At 39.2% G+C, this 25,122-nt stretch overlaps 1 protein-coding gene across 3 annotated transcripts in view; it reads left to right on the top strand.

Annotated features, from left to right (window-relative positions):
- The first annotated feature begins 2,110 nt into the window (after positions 1–2,110).
- The window catches only part of immp2l (inner mitochondrial membrane peptidase subunit 2), a 122,359-nt gene continuing 99,347 nt past the window's right edge, over positions 2,111–25,122 (top strand). For all 3 annotated transcript variants that reach the window (XM_020919151.2, XM_055156027.1, XM_055156026.1), the window contains exons 1-2: positions 2,111–2,136; positions 18,418–18,553. In XM_020919151.2, coding sequence (XP_020774810.1) covers positions 18,419–18,553 — 135 coding nt within the window. In that variant the 5' untranslated portion in view covers positions 2,111–2,136; position 18,418. The remainder of the gene's footprint in view (positions 2,137–18,417; positions 18,554–25,122) is intronic.

Genomic DNA, 25,122 nt, shown 5'->3' with positions numbered 1-25,122 from the left:
ATATTTTTCTAATTAGCTCTGTTCAAACAGAATTGCCCTGCTATAATCCCCTCACATTTCTGTGTTTTTGTGATAAAGTCCCAGTCAGATGTTTGTATTGTTCTTCAGACTGAACTCAAATCATCAAACCACACTTCTTCTCTATGAGGGTTTTTACTGTAGTTTCTTTGTGCAATTGTCCATGTCCTGAAAGGCCGGTCTGCAGCCTGCTCACATCACAACTACTACAGCTCCTCTAATTAAGCCCAAAAGGAAAAGCCCGGGTGGTTATCTATAAAGAAATATGCTACAAGCTGAAATAAAATCTGTTTTGGTAGAACATGGTGTACTGTGGTAGTAATACAAAGTAATTGAGTGGATAGGCCTGTTTTGATTGGTTAAAAGCTTTTGGTAGACTACTTTTCGATGGTTAAATCAAACACTGCTGTGAAATTTAATCGAACTAGAAGTGGAAGTGGTTTTAGACTAAAAAATTTTAACCAAAATGAAAATGTAGAAATAAATGTAGGAGAATTAGCAGAACTGTTGGGCCTGTTCATTAAAAAGAGAGCAGAAAAACAACAGGCTATTTTTAGTTAAAGGCCTATTTATTAAATTATGGCAAAGGAGAGAGAGCGATCTGGACTACTGCAGACCTGCACCCAGAAGAGCCAGGCCTGGTCTCTGCAGGCCTATGCTCATAGGTAAATATCAGTTTTGTTGTTGTTTTATTTGTGACAACGTGCATTTGAGCTTTAGAGATGTAGACAGACTAATAATAAAGGATGATTCAAACATGTTAATGAAACAAATCACAACTCCAGGTCTGTTTTTCAGGGAAACGTTCATAAGAATCTAAGGACCTTCAGCTTTCACCTTTACAGTTACATCAAATCAAGAACATCCACAGCCTTTTACCATCTAAAAACAGAGCAAAATTCAAAGGTAGAGTTTCTAAAAAATAGACAGAGACTTATCTATGTGTTTGTCTCGAGTAGGTTAGACTACTGTAACAGCCTCTCAGTGGCCTCTCCAAATGAGCTGTGAGACGCTGGTGTACATCCAGAACGCTGCAGCTGGGGTCCTGACTTGAACCAGGAAGTCAGAGCACATGCGTCCTGGTCTCAGATCTCTGCACTGGCTCCTGTGGCTCAGAGAATAGAGTTTAAAGCAGCTCTGCTTGTACAAGTCTCTCTATGGCCGAGCACCAAAGTCCATCTGTGACATGTTAGTGTCATATGAACCATCTCACACTCTCAGGAGCTCAGGGACCGGCCTCCTGCTGGTGCCCAGATTCAGGACTAAACACCTGGAGTCAACTTTTCAGATTCACGCAGCTAAAACCTGGAACAGTCTTCTTGAAGATGTGAGACAGACTCAACTGAGACTCTGTTTAAATCCAGACTCAAAACAGTTCTGTTTTGCTGCATGTGACTGAAAGGTTTTCATTTTTTATTCCGCACTCTTCTCTCTCATTTAATGTCTCTCTCTCTCTTTTTTTAATTTTATGATGATTATCTATGTTTTGATTTGTTTGTATTGTCATTTTAATGTATTTCTTATTCTGTAAAGCACTTTGAATTACTTTGTGTATGAACTGTACTATACAAATAAACTTGCCTTGTCTTCAGCTGCTAATTACATGGGCCAATTTCATTTCAAACTAAAAATGAAATCTGTTAAATGTCTTTGAATTGCTTTTCTCTAACCATTTGAAATTAGTTTTATCACGTTTAATGAGACTAAGGCACCAGCTGATAGAAAGTTTCATTAAGTAATTACATGGTTTATATTGTGAAGTCATGTAAATGTTGAGGGACATGTGGGTGGAGGAACATCCTGGTGGAAGTCTGTGCAGTACAGTCCTCTGGGAGCAGATCTGCAGTCAGACTCTCATGCAATGTCTAGATATGATAAAAAGAAAATACAACATTTTTAAAAGTCGATTATTATTATTATTATTATTAGTAGTAGTAGTAGTAGTATTTATTTATTATTATTATTATTATTATTATTATTATTATTATTATTATTAACATTTTGAACGTGCTCGTCTGTGAAAAGAAATAAACAAGTGTGGGCGGAGTTTAGGACCCAGCGGAACCGCGTCATCAGTGACGTAGAACCATAACAGGAAGCGAGTGGCGCACGTTGGAGGTAAGCGTGTGTTAGCTTTTGTTATTTTCTCCATATTTCTGCGTTGTGCAGCGGGATAAGAGAGTCATGCATGGTATATTTTATGTGTGTGATCGTGTTGCGGTTATTAAGTTTTTGCTTGGTGCTTGACTGGTTTGAGTTTTGGAGTTTTAGAGTTTTGAAAGAGGCTGTGATTGTTAGCTGCGGGTCAGAGGTGTCAGACTGAGGGGTGAAAGGACAGAGCTGGAGATGCAGCGATGCGCCGCTTCAAGTTTCAGAAATCTGTGTTGTTGTTTTTTTTACGCTTGTATTTAGTGCAGCAGTAAAAGAGGTTTTCGTTGTTTCATTAAGTTATAGTGTTTGTCAATAACATTGTTTGAAAATATAATGTGCTGAAAATGCCCATTTAGTTTGAATCTAATCCATCCTTAATTCCAGTGTAACTTCTCATGCGGTTTGCAGCGTGTTTGTGCACGCAGCCTTGTGTTTTATTCTGTTCATCTGGGAGCGGTTGGTAGAGTCACAGGGATTTTCAGGATCTGTCTAGGCCTAAACAACAGTGTAAAGCCGATGCACAAACACAGTTCATGTATGAACACTGTCCATGTTCACATGCAGCAGAAGCACATTCTCACCTGATCTGTGGAAGTTTGAGAGGAAATGAAATGACCTGTAAACCACCAGACCTGATGTGGGGAATCAGAGTGACAATGAACAGAAAGAAATGAGAGTTTACCTTTTCCACTTTATTGTAATAATATTCTAACTTCAAAAGAGCATTCATTGATTCAAATGTGTCCTGTAGCCTATTATTTTATCTTTTAAAGGGACTATATTACACTATGTTCTTATGTGTGTTGTTTCTACAACTAAACCACACCTGGACTTGTGTTTTGTTTCATTCACTTATTTAACACACAGACCCTGCACATTTAGGCTAACTTCTTCTCTCAAACAGAAAACACTCTGTCCCACTTTGTGATGTCATGTGGTAATACAGAAAGTGCTTCACTGTGTTTTTAAGCTCCACACACCTTCACTAGAATAATTTGGATAATTTAATTCCTAGAATTACCAACCTCTCCTGGACTAAAGGTAAAGGTTGTTTGAACTTGAAAAACCAGATGTAGATGGACTAATAATAGAGGATTGAATGAAACAAAACACTAATCCAGGTGTGTTTTTCAGGGAAAAACAACATTATAACATGGCTTAAAGCTCACTAGAGTCCATTTTGTGTAATAAAGGACCTTTCAAGCTGCTGTCAACCATTGTCTCCTGTGTTAAAAGGAAAAGAGTGACTCCTCTGAAAGTCTCGCAGAGGGCACTGGAGCTCTGTGACTAATGCTGTTTTCCAGGTGTGTGGTTTTTGTCAGGATCTTTTTGCACCTGTCTCTGGGGCCGGAGCTGGGCCTGCTCCACTGGTCTGAAACATGACGGACAACTGCAGACAAACACAGGCTTTAACAGATGAGGCCCATGGGGGGAAGGGAAGGAGAGGGAGAGCAAAGGAGGAAGGATAGAGAGAAGGAAGGAGGAAGAGTAGAGAGAGGGGGGACAGAGAGTTGGAGGGGGCAGAGAGCTAGAGAGGAACAAGAGAGACAGAGAGAGAGGGAGGGAGCAATGAGGGGGAGAGAAAGAGATGGGAGGGAAAGAGAAAGAGAGACAAAGAGTAAGAAGGAGTGTGATGGGAGGATGTGTGGAGAGGAGTTTTCCTGTTTCAGTGATGAGTAAAAGTGTGAGAGAGCGGGGGAGAGAAAGAGTGAAGGAAGAACGTGTGGAGAGGCGTTTGTCTGCTTCACTGAGGAGAGTAAGCGTTTTTGTGTGTGTGTGTGTGTATGTGTGTGCGCGCGTGCGCGATGGTGTGGTGTGTGTGTGTGTGTGGTGTGTGTGTGTGATTGTGTGTGTGTGTTTGTGAGAGAGACAGAGCATCCATCCACAAACCCCTGGTCTGTCTGGGACTGAACAGATGCTCCTGCTCAGATCTCAAACAGCTCTACTGAAGCTTTTGTGTTTCATCTTCAGACGTGTTCTTTTTGACTAAACTTTCTTCTCAGCAGTGAGGTTTGTGATTTTATTCTCAGATGACGGTCCTTCCCGTGTGGAGTATGCATGTTCTCCTTGTGTTTAGGTGGGTTTCTTCAGATACTGTGGTTTTCCTCATTCATTCTTCTAAATGACCTCAAACTAGACTTTATTTTGTACATTCCCTAACTAAAGTACACTTCTGTCATTATGGTGTTATGAATTATTATGAGAAAAAACTAATGATCAGAGAAGATAAATAACTCTTACAAGGCCCAAATTATGATATGTTCTTCTATTTTCTGTTATTATATTATATCATATTATATAATCTGGAGTTGTGTTTTCTTTAATTCCCATGAACTCTGCATATACAGGCTGAGTAAAATGGAAAACAAGCATTTTGAGCTTTGGAGATGTAGACAGATTAATAATATAGGATTACTCAAAGATGTGAATGAAACAAAACACAACTCAAGGTCTGTTTTTGAGGAGGTATTATAACATGGCTATAAGCTCACAAGAGTCAATTTTGTGTAAAGTAGGATCTTTAAAAAGAATACAACATCGAACAAGTAGAGCAAAAATATAAAAGGCTAAAATAAATAAATAAAATAGAGTGTGTGTGTATGACTGTGCCACAGCCTATGGACAAGAATAGAAATCAGCTGATGTGACTTCTGTGTATTAAACTATTCTGTACAGTAAGTGGCTCTGACTGGAGATGCACAGAGCTGCATATGGGCAAAATAAACAATAAATGTTTCAGGTATGATTCACATTCTATTACAGGATTGGACATGGTTACTGGATGACACATGCACAGGATTTATTCATACAGTCTGATCCAAATGTTCATGTTCACTCTTTCTCTACAAAGAGTGAAGACACAGCATAGAGCAAGTGTTTTTATTTTCACTCAAATGCTGTATCTCCTCTCTTAAAGGTGCATTCTGTAACTTTTCTGGAGGAGGGTCAGATGCTTTTCTCCATGGAGGTGTTATTGCTTCATCTGGAGTGTTTCACAGTATGGATCTGTGGAGAGGTGACCCCGCCCACAGTCACGATGCCTGTTTTTTATCTCTATTTTTGAGCTATAAAACCACCTGTAGTTGAATAAATGTAAGGTTGAGCTGTTTAATGTTAGACTCTGGAACATTTCAGCCAGAGCAGTGACATCTCCATAGAAACAAGCGGGTGATGGATTTGTAACCAAAAAGTTACAAGCAGTGTTGGGAGGGTTACTTTTAAAATGTATTCCCCTACAGATTACAGATTACATACCCCAAAATGTAGTTTGTAACGTAATCCATTAAATTACTTAAAGTGAGTAACGTAATCTGAATACTTTGGATTACTTGACTTGCTGTAGAGAAGCAAAGACTCTACTTTACTCAACCTAATTAAAAATATTATTGATAGAAAAGGAGGAGACACGGTCCGCGCAGCATGATTTAGTCCTGTTTTAGACCTGGTTTAGACCCGGTTTAGTCCTGGTTTAGTCCTGGTTTAGACCTGGTTTAGTCCTGGTTTAGTCCTGGTTTTAGTTTAGGTCCTGGTTTAGTCCTGGGTTTAGACCTGGTTTAGTCCTAGTTTTTGACCTAGTCCTGGTTTTAGTCCTAGTTTTGAAGTCCTGGTTTAGTCCTGGTTTTAGTACCTGGTTTAGACCTGGTTTAGTCCTCCTGGTTTTGTCCTGGTTTAGTCCTGGTTTAGTCCTGGTTTTTTTAGACCTGGTTTAGACCTGGTTTAGTCCTGGTTTAGTCCTGGTTTAGTCCCTGGTTTAGACCTGGTTTTGAGGTTTAGTCCTGGTTTAGACCTGGTTTAGATCTGGTTTAGTCCTAGTTTTGACCTGGTTTAGTCCTAGTTTAGCCCTGGTTTTGACCTGGTTTAGTCCAAAATGTGAAAACAGGAACATACCGCCATGTAATCCATTTATTTCAAGTAACTGTAATCCAATTACCACTCACTGAAACAGTAACTGAAACTGAATACAGTTACTCATAATTTGTACTCTGATTATGTAACGCCAGTACATGTAATCTGTTACTCCCCAACACTGATTACAGGATATGTCCTTCAGTTAATCTAAAGCAAAAATCCCAAGTATTTCAGAACATGGTCTCACTTGTGGTCATATAGGAGAGTTTTTCTGCTCCTTCTTCATATCGGACACACACACGCGCGTCTCCTGCTCAGCTGTAACTGGCCTCCTCCATAAGCGACGTTTAGTGACGCGTTATTGACTCGAAGCGCTGCCGTTTTCAGCCCCCACGCCTCACGACTTGTGTCTGGGCCTTCATGTCAGATGCTCCGAGCCGGTCTCTGTGTGAACCCTCCGGATAATGGCTCCATCAGTCTGAGGCCAAACTGCCCATTAGCCCCGGGGGGAGAGCAGGCTGGACTCCTGTCTGAACACGGGCCGCGCTCTAATAAGAAGGCATTTAACTGCTCCCACCAATTTACTCTTTCTTATTAAACAAGATTGTTAATTGCAAGATTAAATGCAATTAAATCTAAATCACAATTAGCAAATCGCAAAGGCTGCACATTTTTAAGTACCATAATTTCAACAACAAAATATGTGCTAACTCTGTAGTTTAGGTCTGTACAAAGACGTCTTTTTGTCACTTATTCTGGACAGGCTTAAAATGTAAATAAGTCTAATTGCAGTCCTAATGCTTGTCAGAACATCTGCACTGTGACAGTTAAAATCCAGATTGTACCAAAGAATTCTGTCCTGAGCTTCATTTGTTCTGTTCTGTGTTCTAACGTCGTTTCCTGGACTTTTGTTTCATTCCCACTTGTTAAACACACAAACTCTGCACATTTAGGCTGAGCTCTTGTTTCATTCAGAAATTCGTTTCAGAAATCTGTCTACATTTTCAAAGCTCAAAATGCTCAAAATCAAACCTTGTGATGTCATGTGGTAATACAGGGTGAACACCACTGTGTATTTAAACTCCACACCTTCATTAGAATCATTTGAAACATTTTAGCTCTGGAATTTCCAATCTCTACTGAACTAGGGTAAGGTAAAAGGAGCTATTAACTTGAAAACTATCACTACGTGACATCACAAAGTGAAACAGAGCATTTTGAGCTTTAGAGATGTAGACAGACTAAAAATAAAGGATTACTCAAGCATGTGTGAATGAAACAAAACACAACTCCAGCTCGGTTTTTGACATTATAATATAGTTTTGCATAATACAGGACTTTGAAACTAGGGTCTTGTAATGTCATGGGAACCCAACCTGTTGAGTTCCTGTATTTCACAGAAATATTTAGCACTAATGTCATTAAACAACAGGCCTAGTTAACTCAAATGGAAAAAATAACATTGAATATGTGATAAGCATAATGAAATCCCACTGAGAGACTGCTGGGCGTAAATGAAGCTAGAAACACGAAATTAAAACAAATAAACTGTTTTCAACATATTATACATTATACCCACAAGCATCTTTTTAACTCAAATATGATCTCACTGCATGGGAGTTCTTGTTTGTAATGAGTGCATACTGTTCACGACTAATTAACCACAGTAAAATGACTATTGTAAATATGCAGAGCAGTGTTAGAATCATTAAACCGTCATTAAGACACAGAGGCGCTGCACTCGCTATCTATGCAAATAATCACTGGAATAATGAACAGAATGATTCTTTTGTCAATAGTGGTACAGCTCTTTGTTCACTTTTTAAATATTGTTTAGGCAGTGCATCTCTATGGACCTTTCTATGGATGGATTTTGCAAATAAATGATTCACGAAAGTTTCCCCTTATACAAGAAGTACAGACTCATCGAAACAAACTAATGGTTCTGAGCTCAGGCCCTTCACTAAGGGACTCTAATAGACTCGATACAGTTTGTGAGACCATGATACCACAATGATACAAACAAAACAAAAAACAATCTTTATTTAGACAATAGAATGTGATTTTCCACATTAAATGGTTGTACTTTCTTTTGTATTCCCGTGTGGTTTATATGTGTGTAGTCCTCAGTGGTGCAGTAAGTTCATGTTGGTCCATGTGTGTGTATTAGTCTATGTGCTCTGACACTTGTTCTCATACAGCTCAACATCATTCTACAGACATTCAGAAAAGGCTCATTTCCATCGGGACCTTTTTAGGATTGATACTAGCGACATAACGATATCCAGATCTCTCGGTATGATATTTTCACAAGTCCTTGACCAGAACCAGACTCTGAAGTAAAAGTGTGTAATAACTGTTATTTTTTCATGTAGTCTGCATTTAACCTCAACAAAGGATCATGGTCTATGTAGTTTCCTCTGGTTTTTAGCTGTTGGGTTCACCATAACAATGGATTTAAGCAAAGAGATGTGATTCAGTGTATTGTGATGGTCCACAATATTATTGTGAGACATTTGATGATACAATGTCACAATATCTTTTTTTTGTCCCCATGGCAAGGGAGTGGTAGGCAGTTTTTGTGGTGACCAGACTCACACACTGCACAGTTTTTGAAACTTTGTTTTTTGATCTCAGTTTTTTACAGAAGTGCAGCATGTGCAGCTCAAAGGACAGTAAGGGACAGTTGGACTGTGTGAAATGTTGTTTCTTGTCTCCAGGGAGACAGTGCAAGGGCACAGATCTAAGGAACTTGTTGAGGAGGTAGCTGTGGACATTTGAGATGCTACAAGCTTTTTACTCCATGTGGCAGCAAACGTGGCAGAAGATCTTCCAGAGGAAACACTTGGAGGGAATGAACCATTTCCCAATGGAGTAAGAACAAGGCCTTTGCTGTTGTGTTCCTCTGGTTCCCCCTGGACACTGCAGTGATTCTGCAGGACACAGCGGAGGGACACTTTTGGCTCTTTCATAGGATCTGCTGACCCTCCCTGACCAGTCCTCCTGTTACACTGACCTGAGACGTTTGACTGAGACACAAAGGACACTGACACGCACAGTACAAATGTCAGCAACATCAACTGCAACAGTTTACTGCAGCAAAACTTGAATTTCCCTCAGGATCAAGTATCTCTGTCTCTGTTTTGGTTATTTTTACATCCTACTAGTTTTAGTATCTGATTTCTGATGCTTTTGATAACTCTAGTAGACCTGTCCCTTTTTCTCAGTGTAAAAGTTTGTGTAATGTTCTGCTTCAGGAGATTGCCTCGTTTGTGCGTGGGCAGTGGTCCGGCTTCTTTGTCCACACAGATACTGAACACTGATCGCCTTAGTTTTGGCTGATCGGGTAAGGTTATGGCCTGGTCTAACAGGACAGAGGAAAATCAACATTTCCCCATAAAGGTTTAAAAGATTACATGGCCCATCAAAGGTTCTAGAGAAAATGTTGAAACTTTTTAAGCTGGTGCATGTCAGGTTACAAAGATTGGTTAGAATCTTAAATGTTTTGACAGAAAGCTGTGCAATTAATCACTTTTTTTGAGATTTAGCCATTTTTAGTCGTCAGTGATCAGCTTGGCCTGGAGTGAGCTCCTCAGCCAATCCTCTTTACAAGCATGCAGTTTGGAGCTCAGACTTTGGAGGAACGCTGTCTTTTTGGTTGTTAAATTATTACAATTCTCTAAAGTTTAGGAAATTAAAGATGCACTTTCTAACTTTTCTCATGGGAGTCTGACTCAAGAGAGATGGCATTGCCTTGTCTGGAGTATTCCACAGTGTGGCATTAAGTAACAATATAATCGGAGTAGTTTTAGGGCTGTCATTTCTCAGTCGATTAATCTGTAAATGAGGTCTTAGTCAACCAATTTTCTTTATTGGTCACCTGATGATTTTGTGTGATTGTAAAAAATATCCATGCACAGTAACAGGAAGGAGAGGCTGCAGAGGTAGAATGGAGATGTTTAAATGTGTTGCTGGGGGACAGGGAGTGACCAGATCAGAAAGAGGCTTTTTAGGTTGAAACCAGCTGGATTTCCGCATTGTTAAACTGGCAAGCCAAATGATATTCTGTTATTTGTGACTCTTTGAACTTAACAACAAAACCGAACTTGCTGCATATTAGTGTTTTTACAGTGTATCTAGGCAACATTTTGAGGATTTAGGGTTTGGGTTAGGGTTAGATGTGTTTAAAAAATGTTCAGAAATGTTTGAAGCAGTGAACAATAGTGTTGAATCTACTTTATGCAACTGACTCAAAGCAGGATAATCCCAGTAAACCAGTTTTAAACTCAGCATCATTAAAAGGCCAGAGCTGCAACAAATACATTGCAGAATGAACCAATTATCAACCATAAAAGTGATTTATTCAACCCTTTACCACTCAAATATTACTTTATAATCTTACTTTAGATTTGGGAGTGAACTACAAATAAAATCCGCCTTTTTACTCAGAGCTTACTAATACTTTCTAGACTTGCCAGTGTTCTTTGTGTCAAATGTGGGTGGATCATTAGAATTTGAGTTTTGAGAGCTTCTTCTAATGCCACGCCCTCTTTAGCTGACCAGTTGATGCATAGGACATGTCTTTAGTCGCAAAAGAATTTCTTTAGTTGATTACAACCCTGGATCTTGTACGTGGGAGAGTAAAGATTACTAACACATACATGAATCAGTCAAAATACAACTTTGAGTGAGTTCATGAAGACGGGGAAACCATTATATCAAGTTAATAGTTCTTAAAGCGATTTGTGTTGGATTTTTGTATGAAAAGCGCTCTATAAATAAAGTTTGATTTGAAGATTAAAAGTCACAATGTCTCTGTGTATAAAAGGTTTTACTGTTAACCAAAATACCAGCCTTATATCCTTTTCTATTCCACCTTTGCATCTTATGTTCTCTGTTGTTTATTCCAAGGCTGTATAAATCTGTTTGAAATTCTCAGCGATGCTTCAGGACCATATTAGATTTGTAAAAGTTCTCATATCAGAAGTGTGTCCTCGGTCGCACTTTGACATTTAGTGAGCGTCCTTTAGCCTTTTCCTCCAAACACAAACTGAAGACCCCCTCCTTAAGTCACTACTGCTCGGAGGAGGCGCCTGTTCGTGACACAGTTTTCCTGCTTGTTTCTTTAACGTCCAGCTCTATAATCGACTAAAAAAATTCCTGTTGGACTAAAGACATGTACTGCTGATTGACTGAAAAGGGTGCGTGGCAAAAACTCTCAAAATTCTTCTGTATTTGACCCACAAGACTACACCTGCAAAAACTGCTATTTATGCAGAAAAAGTGTTAGGAAATTCTTATTCTTATTATTAAGAAAGTATTATTTTGCATTGAAAATGACTCTGTTGTCTTTTTCTGTTATTACAGTTGTATCAGACTCATTATTGAGTATGGAGCCTGTTTATGGAAGATAATTTGTTTCATCAGATTGAATGTTGAATTTCTCACTTTGAATTTTTAAACTCTGAAATTGTTTTTATTATGAATTTTAGTTGCTGAAATTTGAAATGTACATTTTCAAAGTGTTTATTATTCAGCACAAATATTTTCAAGCCTTTAAATTCAGCAGTCAAAATTCAAGAGTGTAAAATTCGCAACAAAAAAATTCACAGGAAAGATCTAGGATGTCAAGGCCTAAGCAATCGATCCAAAGTGATCTAACTTAGTAAGAAATGGGAAATGCTGTGACGGTGATCTGATCAGTCAGAATTAGCCTCATGAAAACCTCATCTCTTTGATTTTTTTCATGAAACCCCGCCCTCAGATGAGAACAGCCAATAGGAGGGTTTCAGTCACGTGATCACGATGATGCGCGAATTTCAGGTGGAGGGCAGGAAGTGAAGACAAACAGAGGATATCACGAACTATTTAGCTCTTCAGACATCGTTCTACACCAGACAACAGATGAAGGTGTACAAAAGTTTGGAGGCATATCACTTTTTTTGTCAGTGGATGGGTCCTCAGCCTCAGTGCAAAACGCCTAAATGATGATTATGGTTTGGTCTTGGCCGGGGTGAGTGTTTCTCTTATTTTATGTGTATAGATGTTATGGGAAAAACTGCAGTGTATCGGCAGTAACCTCTATCTGAACTATTTAATGTCAACAAACGTCGTTTGCCGTTAGTCGTTAATGACTCGTTTATGTTTAGATAAACCACAAAAAACAATTTAGCTTTGTAACAAAACTTTGATGAAATGGTCACTGCAGACACAAGCATTAGCGAATTCTGCTCCTCCCGACCACAAACAGGTTTGTAATCCACTTTTTACGGCGTTGTTCTGTCAGCTTTTCCCATTTCTGACCTTTGTGGATGACTATATTCGGTACTCTAAAAAAATAACTTTTCCTTCTCTCGGTTAGAACGATTGGCACAGCCGTAAACTACATAACACATGGGCATTTTCCTCCAGTCAGTTCCCTTCCTGCCCTCCATCTGATTTTGCGTGCTGACAAACGTAGCCCTGTGACGTCATGTGAAACCCAGCTATAGGAAGCAGCCTCTGTCCTCCTCGCTCACACATGATCGATTGCTTCTTGGCATCTTGGATCTTTGCTGTCTACTTTTTCACTGCGAATTTTAAACTCTGAATTTCGCCTGTTGAATTTCAGGGCTTGAAAATATCTGTGGTGATTTTTAAAATTATGAATTTAAAACATAGTACATGCAAGTAAACTTCAAATTTCAGCAACTAAAATTCAGAATAAAAATAATTCAAACATCTTTTTTCAGAGTTAAAACATTTTAAGTGAGAAATTCAATAGTATTTAAAATTCAAAATCTGATGGAACAAATTACCTTCCATACCTGTTCATTAGTGTCTGAATAATGTTTCAAACTACCCACAGTCTGCCTGTAGTTTTAGCTGACTTCGTTTTATTCAATTCAATTCAGTCTTTATTAAGAACACGTAATATCTGGTTTGTAGTATTAAAAAGAAAATAGAAGAATAAAAAAGTTAAATCCAGTGCATGTTATAATGTTAACAGACAAGAGCAGCCAGTGTCTCCACAGCTCAGAGGAGAATCTGACAGAGCTCCTCTCAGACACACTAGAGCGCAAATGATTTGATTGCTCAGCTTCACGGCTCTACACATAAATGAATAAATACAACATCTGATTGTGATGACACAGGGTCTCACCACAATCTACAAACATTTCACTGGCGCTACAGAACCTCGGCACTTTCAGTAATATTCTCAAAGAGTCATTATAGGCCACTGTCAAACTCTGCAAACTTCTTTTTTCTTTTAGTCACTGAATATGTACAAATATACAAGTTTGTGTTTTCATTATGTCTGGATGTTCCTTGTGTTACCAGCTTCACTTGTCTGTCTCTTTTTAGAGGTCTTTTTAATCAGGACAACAGTATTAGAAGCAGAATCTATTTTGCTACATAATTAGAAATAAAATTACTGTGATTGGAAAGAACATTTTGTTAACACTAGTTCAGCATTCATGAAACACAGATTTGTCTTTGCCATTTTTTTTTTTCCCAATGAAGACGTCCATGGGTTGTGCATACATTCAAATTAAATAAAGGTGTTTTATGGGAAAATGGTCAAGTAGGCGCTGTACGTGTGCTGGACTGTTGCTGTATCCTTGGGCAAGACACTTGATCTACTTTGTCTGCGAGAATGTTTGCAGCTGTCAGCAGCACTTGGTTATTTTGTCCAATCCAAATATAAAAACATGGGAAAAAAAATCTCTCATGTTAATAATAACATGTCATGTAAACCGTAAGAAGTTTTGGTTGTTTCTTTAGTTCTTTAGTCGGCTGGTGGTGTCTTAGTTGTCGTGAGTGAAATGCCAAAAAATGTCTTAAATTTGATCACACTAAACATTGTTGATTTGTGAGGTTCTTGTTTAGAGCAATGTACAGTGTAAATGTGTGGGTGCTGGGTAGTGATGGGCATTTGATTACATTTTCTTAATCGATCGTCTGGAGAATTATCAATTATCGATTAATCATTAATGTTTTTATATAAAAATTATCATTATTATTAGTATCTGCACTAATCTGCATAAATAAATTCAACTTTATGACATATAAACATAATCACTCTAGAGCCACATCAGCTCGTTTGACATTAGAATGTGTTTAATGCAGCTTTGTTTAAATCTCACAGAAACAAAACTTAAAACCACATGACTAATTTGCATAAACTAAACAAAGATAAAAACAGCTCTTGTGTCACTGATGTGGTTCAACTTCTGTCGGACTAAAGGACATGACTCAGGTGAATACAGGTTAGTGTGAACATATTTGTGTTTGTCAAAACCAGGACACTGTACGGGGGGTGGGAGGTGGGGCCTCGTCATCGACATTGAGCGACTCTCACCTGGCAAACCTTTTTAAGATTTTTCGGTGTCCTGGTGCTTTGAGGTCCCTGACACCACCACTGGACACTGAAACATATGTGCTGCTTTACACACTGTGCACATGGACTCACACTTGTCTCGACCGGGACAGAAAGCGGGGAATTTCTTGTCCAAGTCATCGTTAAATGCACATTTGCGTTTTGACATGTAGCAGACTGACCGACTGTTTGTGTCTCAGTCATTCTGAGTTACAGAGCTATGAGAGACGCTCAATTTAATAGCCCAATGAAAGGAAATGAAAACCTGAAGAATTGCATCACTAAAAAAAAAAAAAAAAAACTCAAACAGCCAGGACAGAATGTGGAAAACGGACATGTTCAGGGAAAAAAACAGACATTTGCTCACCCTATGCTACGCACAGCAACCTACATTCGGTTTGTTGATTAAAAATGAACATAATCGACAAAATTCTTAATGATCAATTATCGATTAATCGACTAATCATGCCCATCCTTAGTGCTGGGTAGTGTCAGATTCAGATCAGAGGTTTAAACCAACTGGATTTCAGCATTGGAACTGACAACCCTCATCAAAAATACACTTGCTTGCTGTGTCTTTAGTGCTCCTATTTCCTGGTGGTTCCGATATAGAACCATGTACACTAAATATGTAGGTTGAACTCTCTCTCCTCTGTTGAGCTATAGGAGAGCTTCTGTATTGGATTTGTGGATCTGCGGTTTGAGCTCCAGTAACTGATGTTTGGAGTTCAGAGTTTCCTGATGATAAACCCACACAGAGGTGCAGAGGCACAGCACCGACTACAGCCGACCATCCAAGAGAAAAACACACAAAAAACAACAAAATACTGCTCCACCTCTGCCCATGTGGGATCAGACCAGCCTGAACCTGCTCTGACCTGTAAATACGTGTTAACAGAAGATCACACTGTCCTGGTTTGGTCCTGGGTTCAGTGCAGTGCTGCTGGAGACTTGGTTTAATCATGTTTTTTTTTTTTTTTTCAAATGTGACAGAAAAATGAAAAATTGCTTCTTGTGGTTTAAGCCATGTTTTAATGCTGTTACCTCTTCAAAAAACAGACCTGGAGTTGTGTTTTATTTCATTCACACATGTTTGAATAATCTTGTCTGTTCTCATCTCCAAAGCTCAAAACGTGCTGTTCCACCTTGTGATGTCATGAAGCGGTAGTTTTCAAGTTAACAGCTCCTTTTTACCTTTAGTCCAGCAGAGAATTCCTGGGTTGAAATTTTCCAAATGACAATGAAGGTGCATGAAGTATAAAAACACAGTGGAGCACTTCCTGTATCACCACATGACATCACAGGGTGGAACAGAGTGTTTTCAGTTTACAAGAAAAACTCAGCCTAAATAGACAGGGTTTGTGTGTTAAACATGTGTTTTCAAATAGGAAACATGCTGATGGTAAATAGTGGTAATACAGGAAGTGCTCCATTGTTTTTTTAAACTGCACACACCTTCACTAGAATCATTTGGATGATTTCAGCTCTGGAATTGTCAGCTTCTACTGAACTAAAGGCAAAATAAGATGTTAACTACCATCATGTGACATCACAAGGTGGAACAGAGCATTTTGAGCTTTGGAGATGTACACAAACTCATAATAAAGGATTACTCAAATATGTGTGAATGAAACAAAACAATTGAGCGGGTTCTAACTTGGTTCTAACAATCCATTTTGTGTAGTGTAGGAGCTTTAGAGAGAGGAGTGAAGAGTTGGGGCCAGTAGAAAACTACACTGTAATGATGTGTCTTATCTAGTTCAGCATTACCTTTATAGATTTGTGATAGAGTTTGTAAGAGGGGATTGACATTTTCTTTTAAGAACTAAGGTTAGAATTTTCATTTCGTCATGGTTTCTGCACACTTAACCTAACCTTGAGATGGAGGCAAAACTTTCCATTGTTTCTAGAAGTTCAGACTTGGCTGTGATTGGTTGAATCATCTGTTATTCACTCAGATCGCCACAGACTGACCAATAGGTGAAGTGGACAGGGAAAACTTTCAGAGGCAGATAGCTTTAGTAGTTTTTTGGTTGTTAGGTTGGTAGCTAGTCAGTTATGGTTCTGAATGCATATTTCAGCATTATTTCTAGTTTTTTACTTTTTTATTTGTGGACAGTTTTACCTAAACCCTAAGTCTGTCGGTATGTTTGTGACCTAGAAACACAAAGCTAAGTCATTGCAGAACAATATTGGACTTATAATATCTCGCTGAGTCAACTCATCCACTGACAGAAAACAAGTCTCAGTCACGGGCCTTGGGGCTTTGAGAGTTTGATGTCAAAACTAAACTTTAGATGACGATACTCGTGTTCTTTGGGGGTGAAATTATGCAGCGTAATGGCAATCTGCTGCTGTCAGGACCAGTTGTTCTGCTACAGCAGACCTGCCTCCCTCCTGTACACAGCCGACGAGAGAGATGAACTAACCCAGCTCCAGCTCCATTTACGTGGATAAGACAAGATACAAGTTTCAGAAGACACCAGAACTGTCACCATACTAAAGTTTCAAACTCGATTTTTATGCTAAGGAACTCTGTTCTCAATACTGATTCTGATACTGCAATGATTCCATTTCTTTAGACAGTAGAATGTGATTTTTACTAAATTTTAGTACTTTATTTTCTACTCCCATGTGGTTTTATATGTGTGTAATCCTCAGTGGTCCAGGTAGTTACATAGTGTCCATGGGCCTGTGCTGGTGTCTGTGGTCTTTGTTCTGATACAGCTCAAGATCATTCCAAAGATATTCAGGAAAGCTTCATTTCTGTTCAATGAATGTGACTTTTTTAATACTGATGCCTGTTCATATGAGTATCTACGTTTGATACTAGTTTTAGTATCAATTAGCATTAGATTTTTGATATTTTTGGCAACTTGTGGATCTGTTCCACTATCAGTACAAAGTTTGTCAACTAAGATGCATCGGTCACTTACTTGACTCAATGTCTGAAGGCCTACAGCTCTAGTCTTTTGAGAGAAGTGATGTGGAGGGACTTCCATGTTCAGACACCTGTTACAGCCCTCACACGTCTGCTGGGATTTGAATGCTTTAACACTGTATGTGTGGTGAAACGGTTAGTGGTGAAACAGTGACACTCGTCAGGTCTGGTCTCAGAGGTCCAGTGGGTCACATTACAGTGCTGAGCAGAGCAATGATCCTGTCTGTACTCAAACATCCCAGTCCAAACATCAGAGACCATCTGAGGAGTGAAAGAGGAAGGGGTTACATGGTTTCATTTTAATAGAGATGGGCTTAGGCAAACGTCAGGATTTGTTTGTAAAATGTACTATTATAGGATATATTATCATCATTGTTGTGTGTCTTTTTTAACTTTGGATCAAGAGTCTGTTATAAAGTTTAATGATGATGATGATGATGATGATGATTAGCCACTCCTGTAGCTTCACTGGTGGCAGGATCTCTGTGTTTCTGTGTGGAGTTTGTATGTTTCTCCTCGTGTCTGGGTGGGTATATCGGTCGGCTGGTATATCACATCGATATTTGCATTTTTTAGTGTATCATCTATCAACATTAAATCTCCAGCACAGGTAGATATGTTGTTTTGGCCGACCAGCTGCCTAAAAAAAACATATGTAGCTTTATATGAAAACGTTAGTGTGAAGAGATAACTGTATGAAATGTGACTACATTGCTCTTAGGTTTATGATAAAGAAAGGATGTGGATGATTTTTTGGTAAATTTAAATTAATACATTAATGTCATTTTAATTTACTATTTTTAATTTACTAAATTTAGAGTTTAAATTTACAAAATTGGCCCTATATGTCACCCCAAAAATATCAAACTCTAAATCAATGATGAAAAAACCCTTATCACTTGATAGTCCTGACCAAGTCTTGCTCATGGATCTGGAGACAGGTCCCTGGGCTCTGCTCCTGACAGGTTGAACCAGCTGTTTTGCAGGATGGGTCAAATGCAAAGACAAATTGCCCTGTGGAGAGAATAATATGTGCCTTACCCTTTTGTGTGTGTAGTCCATCATTAATAATGCCCTGTCCTGTTTGTGTTTCCTTCAGCATGGCTCAGGCGCGGTCATCTGGGAGGAGGTACCTGAGGGCCTTTGTGAGCGGCTTCTTTGTGGCTGTCCCTGTGACTGTGACTGCTCTGGACCGCTTTGCTTATGTGGCCAGAGTAGAAGGAGCGTCCATGCAGGTGAGGACTGTCCAAGTTTTAACAATGACTCTGACTCATAAAGGTGCTAAACTAAATATTTGCTGTTTTAGAAATGTGAAAAACAGAACTAGTTCATTTTAAACCGTTTGCAGTGGTCCACAATTATTCCTGCCTGACCTTATGCATTCAGATGAATGAATGTAATAAATAGGGGTGTCAAATTATCGCGTTAATTGCGATTAATTAATTACAGTCATATTTAGCGCGTTATGTTTTTTAATCGCGTTAATCTCATTTTTAATCTCTAACTTTACTGTTTCTGTATGTGAGTTGCTTTATTATAAAACCTGTTTTTATGTGTTGTTGGGACAACAACACACACAAAAAAAACACATTTATAAATTTTTTTATTTCGGTAATTCCACTCATTGCCGGAAACCCACACAAAACGCACGCAGTAAGAGCGACGTAAACGTCATGTTAACGTTGGCGGCGTCAGTCGCACAATGGACGAGGTGGAAGAGCCAGTAGAACAGAAGCAGCATTGCACAGGTAAAAACGCATTCGTGTCTTGGAAATTATTTTCCCAATGTGAAATATAAAAGAAAATAACAAATATAAAATCGCCTACAACTTAAATGTCACTGGTGAAAACAACCTGCATAGGCTCATGATGTCTGCACTATTGTCCTATAGTGACCTGCCACATGAGGGGACACGCACACAAAAACACACAAACACACACAAACACAAACACACACAAACAAACACACACCTTCATCATCGTCATCAACCTGAGAACGCGCGGACCACGTTTCCTTCCGTAGACACTGCGTGGACACCGACGTGCTCCTGTGAGCCGCGTGTGGATCTTGTTTTCTCGCTACGCTGCGTAAACCCGCGCTTCCTCCTGTGCGCCTCTAAACCAGAACTAACACCAAGACTAAAACCAGGACTAATCCAGTCCAGGACTAAACCAGGACTAAACCAGAACTAACACCAGGACTAAAACCAGGATTAATCCATTCCAGGACTAAACTAGGACTAAAGTAGAACTAAAGCAGGTCTAAACCAGGACTAAAACAAGGACTAAAACCAGTGATCTCATATATAAAGTATTTCTCTATCAATAATATTTTTAATATGGTTAAGGAAAGACTGGACTTTTTATTGTCTTTAAGTAGACAAAGGTTATTATGTTCAGATTTCCTCGTCTTTGCTACTTTACAGCAAACAGTTTCTTATTCATGGAGACTTAGGCTCAACAGCCAATTTAGAGAGATTTGTTAAACAATAAATGACTTTATAAAGTCACTTTTTTAATCTATATCAGTCTTTTGATCTGCCACAATAATGTAATAATGAATTTAAATGAAAATACCTCAAATTGAAGGCTTTTCTCAGCAATTTTTAGGTGAGATTAAAATGAGATTAATTAGATTAATTAATTACAGATCATAATTAATTAATCTCTAAATTTTTTTAATCGCATGACAGCACTAGTAATAAAACTATTTACTGGTTGCAGCTGACCACAAAATTTTATGATGTTTGAACTTTTATTTACACAAAATTGTTCTGTACTTAGTTGAGAGATAAATAACAGCTACATAAACACATCTGTATCAGTTTTGACTTATTTTATGTTTGTTTTAAGGAAATAAATCCAGGTATTAGTCGTTACACTGGTATTGGTTGATATCTGGTATGGGCAGATATTTAAAGTATCAGAATCTGTATTGAAACTGAAAAAGCTGGATCGGTGCATCCTTAGGATAAACTCAGGGCCTTTGCTGCTGGGTACAGACAGCGATGGGTACATGATGGCAAAGTGGCTGCTGATTTGTTTGGTTAAATGAAACACAACTTTTGAGTGGAGTGGGCTGTTAACCTTATTTGAGAAGGCGAGAAGTTTGAGTGTCCCTTTGAAAACAAAAGACAGAAAGACATCAACCTATTCATTTAGAGCAGTGTGAGAGGGAGGCTGCGCACTGCTCTTCTATGTAATTATAAAATCCTGTAGTGTAATTGTATCGGTACTGAAGAGTAGAACTGAACTTGTGTTTGTTCATGACATGGATGGATAGATTTAGAAAAGAGCTACAGAGAAGGGACAGTGAGTACAGAGCTTAATGTTCCACATTAGGACATCGAACTTTTCTATCTCCACGGAGACTTGCAGGTGAGTCCACCAGGCAAAATGAAAGGCTAGATCTGTGGAGAGGCATGCCCACTCACCGTAAGAGCGCCTTTTGTTTGACGTATTGAGTAATAATAGAACCTGTTATGAAAATTATTATTTCAGTGCCATTCTATGGAACATTACAAGCAAAGCAATACGCAGTGCAGCTTTAATCACCCACATCTAACATACCATATTTTTCGGACTATAAGGTACACCGGCTTATAAGTCGCATTAAGCAAAACAAAACAGTTAAGTCAAACTTTATTCAACTCATTCACAATAACTCAGCCCAAAGTGTAGATCGGGATGAATCTTTCTGTCCGAGCCCGGGTCGTGTCTGACAGAGCAGTGATTGAATCCGACCCGAGCACGACAGGCATTAAGATATTTGTGTCCAACCTGACCGAACCCGACACAATTAAAATCACACGATTTCCACAGACCTCATGACACATGTAGGATATTGTTTGTGTTCCTTTAATGCAGTGATTCTCAACCACTGTGCTGCGGCACACTAGTGTGCCGTGAGAGATCGTCAGGTGTGCCATGAGAAATTATCCAATATCACTTTTTTTTAATTAAAATTTATTAATTATTACCTGCAAACATTATGTCATTGTCGAGTGTCCGTGCTGTACTTACTACAGCACAAACACTATACTACAGTGTAGTATATAATGACTGGCAGAGTGATCTAATATTCGTCCAGGTGGCAACAGGCAGCTAATTGCCTCGTTCCTTTAAAACAGGGGTGCTCTATACGATCGCGATCTACCAGTCGATCGCCAAGGTCGTGTGGGTAGATCGCCGTGTCTCGTCTCGGACTCGCGTTTGGACTTGGTCTTGTCTCTCACTTAACAAGTGTGATCATATTTCATTACGGCCGCTGCTGTTGGTAATAAACTTGTAGCGGGGTGCAGCAGCGTGTGGGGCGTCTCAGTGCAGCCTGTGTGCTCATTTGAAACCTGCGGAGACTCTACGGCACATCACAAACACACATGCTCCCTATGCACGGCTCGTCTGCAACAGCGTGTGCCCTCGTGTACCAGTGTGCATCACAGGGCAGGTTCAACTTCCTAAACATCCTACCTGTCCATCTGCCTCACGTCAGCACGCCGCCCCTCGCCTTTTCACGCTCTCGCTCCTTCCTGCGTACAGCGAACACAAGCCCCTCCCACAGTGCGGCTGATTAGAAGAACAAGACCAAACGTGAAGCAAAAACGAGTCTAAATTTGTGTTCCAGTGTTGGCACAAAGCAGGTCTACAGCATAGAGCAGATCTACAGAACAGACCTACTGCCACATTTGGCTGAAGTTTGTCTAACAAAAGTGCACAAATGCATCTGTGTTTGTCACGATGTGTGTTTGGTTTGGTAAATGTGCAGAGGCTGGTAAATATCACTGCAAAACCAGAAAAGAATGAAACTCCAGTTTGGAACTTTAAAAAACAGGTTTAAAAATCTTCCTTCACTTTTTTCACAGTTTTGTGTAAAGTGCCAGAGGAAGTTCTCTTAAAGAAGAGGTTCTCAAACTGTGGGTTAGGGTCCAAAAAAGGGGCACAGAGTGTTTCAGTGCGGTTTGCTTGGTTTTGTATTAGGTAGATCTTTATGACTTGGTCATTTTGTAAGTAGCTCGTATGCTGAAAAAGTGTGAGCACCTCTGCTTTAAAAGAATTAGTAACGTATGTGCGTGGTGACAGTCATGGAAAAGTTTTTAAAACGGACGAATGCAAACTCCGAACTGGGCCTTGGACAAGATTCTGACCCAGAAGAAGAGCTTTTCAAGCTTAACTGCTATAAAAACTAAAAACAGAGAGAGACTGAGAGCTGTTGATGAAGAGCTTCTTGTGTGTCTTTCTTCTATTCCTGCCAGGATATCAGCTTTGTGTTCATCTAAACAGGCGCAGGTCTCACACTGAGTAAGTAGAAATTAATGTAGAAATTATATTGTAATTAAATATACTGTATAGTGTCATTTTGTAACATTTTGGTTAGTGGTGTGCCGCAAGATTTTTCCAATGTAAAAAACGTGCCGTGGCTCAAAAAAGGTTAAAAACACTGCTCTAACGGACACAGAGACACAAAATACAAAGTCAGTGAGTCAGTTTCCATGCTCAAGCCCAGACATTCACGATCCATCGCCAGATCGTGGCGTAACTCACCTGGCGTTGCCTCTCTGTCTTGGTGAATGTGTATTACTCCGCGAGGCTCCTGACTACAGTAGCTGTAATGCTCCGACAATCCATTAACTGGTGTGGCTTTGTAATTTACCAAAGTCATACTAAAACACTTTGACACGTTTGTGAGCACCGTGTACCACATAAAATTAGTTTGAGGTCAATAAGCACAACCAGAATTAATACATAAGCCGTACTGTCGATTTTTGAGAAAATTAAAGGATTTTATGTGCGTCCTATATTCCAAAAATATATAGTTCTCTTTGCGCTCTTGTTAATTTCGAGTTTTTTGCATTCTCATTTTGTTATTGAAGGCTAAAATAGTCTTATTGAGACGTCCACATACACAAATAGATGACTGATTATAATATAGTGCAATATGAGCTGATAACACTCTTTGTTACTCGACTGCGGGATGTTTATTTTGTGGGACAGATAAGATATTTCTGTCAATTACCCAGCGGGAGTGAAATGGGCCCTCTCTCTGCCTTTAATGAAAAAAACTGTGTAGTATTTTGGTGGGTGGCGAGCGTCTTATTCGACAAAGTGCCATGGCGTCGCGAGATAATGGAGTCTGTTGTTGGAGAGGGGACTGTTTGGAGACGGGGCGCTGATGGAACTGTCAGATCCAATGTCAGGACAAGAACGCAACTCACACGAGGATATTACACCAAGCAGGTTAGTTATGAACAGATAAATCACCAACAAGCATGATGTCATTCTCTGTTTTTTTTTTTTTTTCCTTTTTTCATAACAATAACCAAACAATTGATACTTTGCAGCTGATGTCATCAATATTCCCTGGGCGTGTAATGCTAACTGTAGGCACTGCTCTGTCTGAAGCTCTGTTACTCTGAAATTAGACTTTTATCTAAGCTTTAGTTTTTGAACACAATTGGACCAGAAGGCGCTGGCTTAGGTGGAACTACAATAGGTGAGCTGATTTGTGCTGTTAAACAAGTCGCTCACCCATATAGTTACAGTCACAATCTCTTATTAGCCAACAGTTTTTCAGTTAGTCACTCTCACCTTTTTGTTGAAAATCAAACTGTTAAACAAAGGATGGTCGCTCGGACTCATCACAGACCTGATCACAGAAAATGTGAGTTTTCAGATAATTTTACAACTTTTTTGGCAGTGTTTTCTAATGTGTACATTGTGCCACTATGGTCTAAACATTACACCAGTACACGTAGACCTATATGTAGAACACCCCTGGAGTGATGTCACTGCAAAGTATCACTGTTACTGTAATGAGGCTTAATTGACTGATGCTGTACAAAGAATATAGTTTAAAAAATACATATTTAAAAAAAGAAACAGGTTTGAAGCAGTTCTAAATAGAGGTGGAGAGTTCAGTGCAGTCAATCAAATGAGGCGTGGAGTTGTGTAGTAGTTGTTGTGAATGTAGTAGTGTATTCATCTGTTTATAAGATGAAGCGTCAATTCACAATTCACCAAACGTCCGGTTTTCCCTGGACATGTCAGTTTTTTGCGTCTTGTCCTAGGCTTCCGGGTTTTTTTTCATAATGTGATGCAAATGTCCGGGTTTTCATGATCTGTCATTGGGCATTTAAACTGAGCGTCTCTCGTAGCTCTCTGTACACTCAGAAGGAGCAAGCAAACACAGACAGTTGGTCAGTCTGCAACATGCCAACAATGACAACAATTGAACAATGACTTATACAAGAAATTCCCCATTTTTACTAACCCAAGGGTTAGTAAGAGGCCATGTGCACAGGTTGCAAGGTGGGAATAGCTCAATGTTGAGGCCCCACCCCCCACACCCCCGGTAAGGTGTCCGGGTTTTCAAAAATGGAAATATGGTCACCCTAAATCCTTTATAATCACAATAATTTTATTTGTTGACTAATACACATTTTAGTCAACTAGACACAACAAAGACTACCCTAACATTTAATCTGATAATCCCTTACCAGTTTGTAACAAGTGCCTGACTAACTTTCCAATTCTGGCAACTAGCAGGCTAACAGCACAGCAGCATTACGCTCTTGTTTATATCCTTGTTGGATATAAAATGGTCAATAATTAGACTGCACACAATAATCTCCCTTTAACCTCAGTGCTGCTTCTATATAGTATAATAAGTGCACTATTTATGACAAGTGAAATGATCAAAGTAAAACAAAAAACGGGCCCAAATAATCTCCAAAAGTGTGGCTCATCCAGCTCTGAAAATGAGTTGTATGTATTTCTATGGCACCATCACATTTCTGTCCCATCATCA

The sequence above is a fragment of the Boleophthalmus pectinirostris genome, unplaced genomic scaffold (assembly GCF_026225935.1).
Source record: "Boleophthalmus pectinirostris isolate CB_2022bp ecotype Guang Dong unplaced genomic scaffold, ASM2622593v1 HiC_scaffold_2, whole genome shotgun sequence".
Classification (NCBI taxonomy): domain Eukaryota; kingdom Metazoa; phylum Chordata; class Actinopteri; order Gobiiformes; family Gobiidae; genus Boleophthalmus; species Boleophthalmus pectinirostris.
The sequence above is the reverse complement of the archived record's forward strand: the minus strand, read 5'-3'. Positions and strand labels throughout refer to the sequence as shown.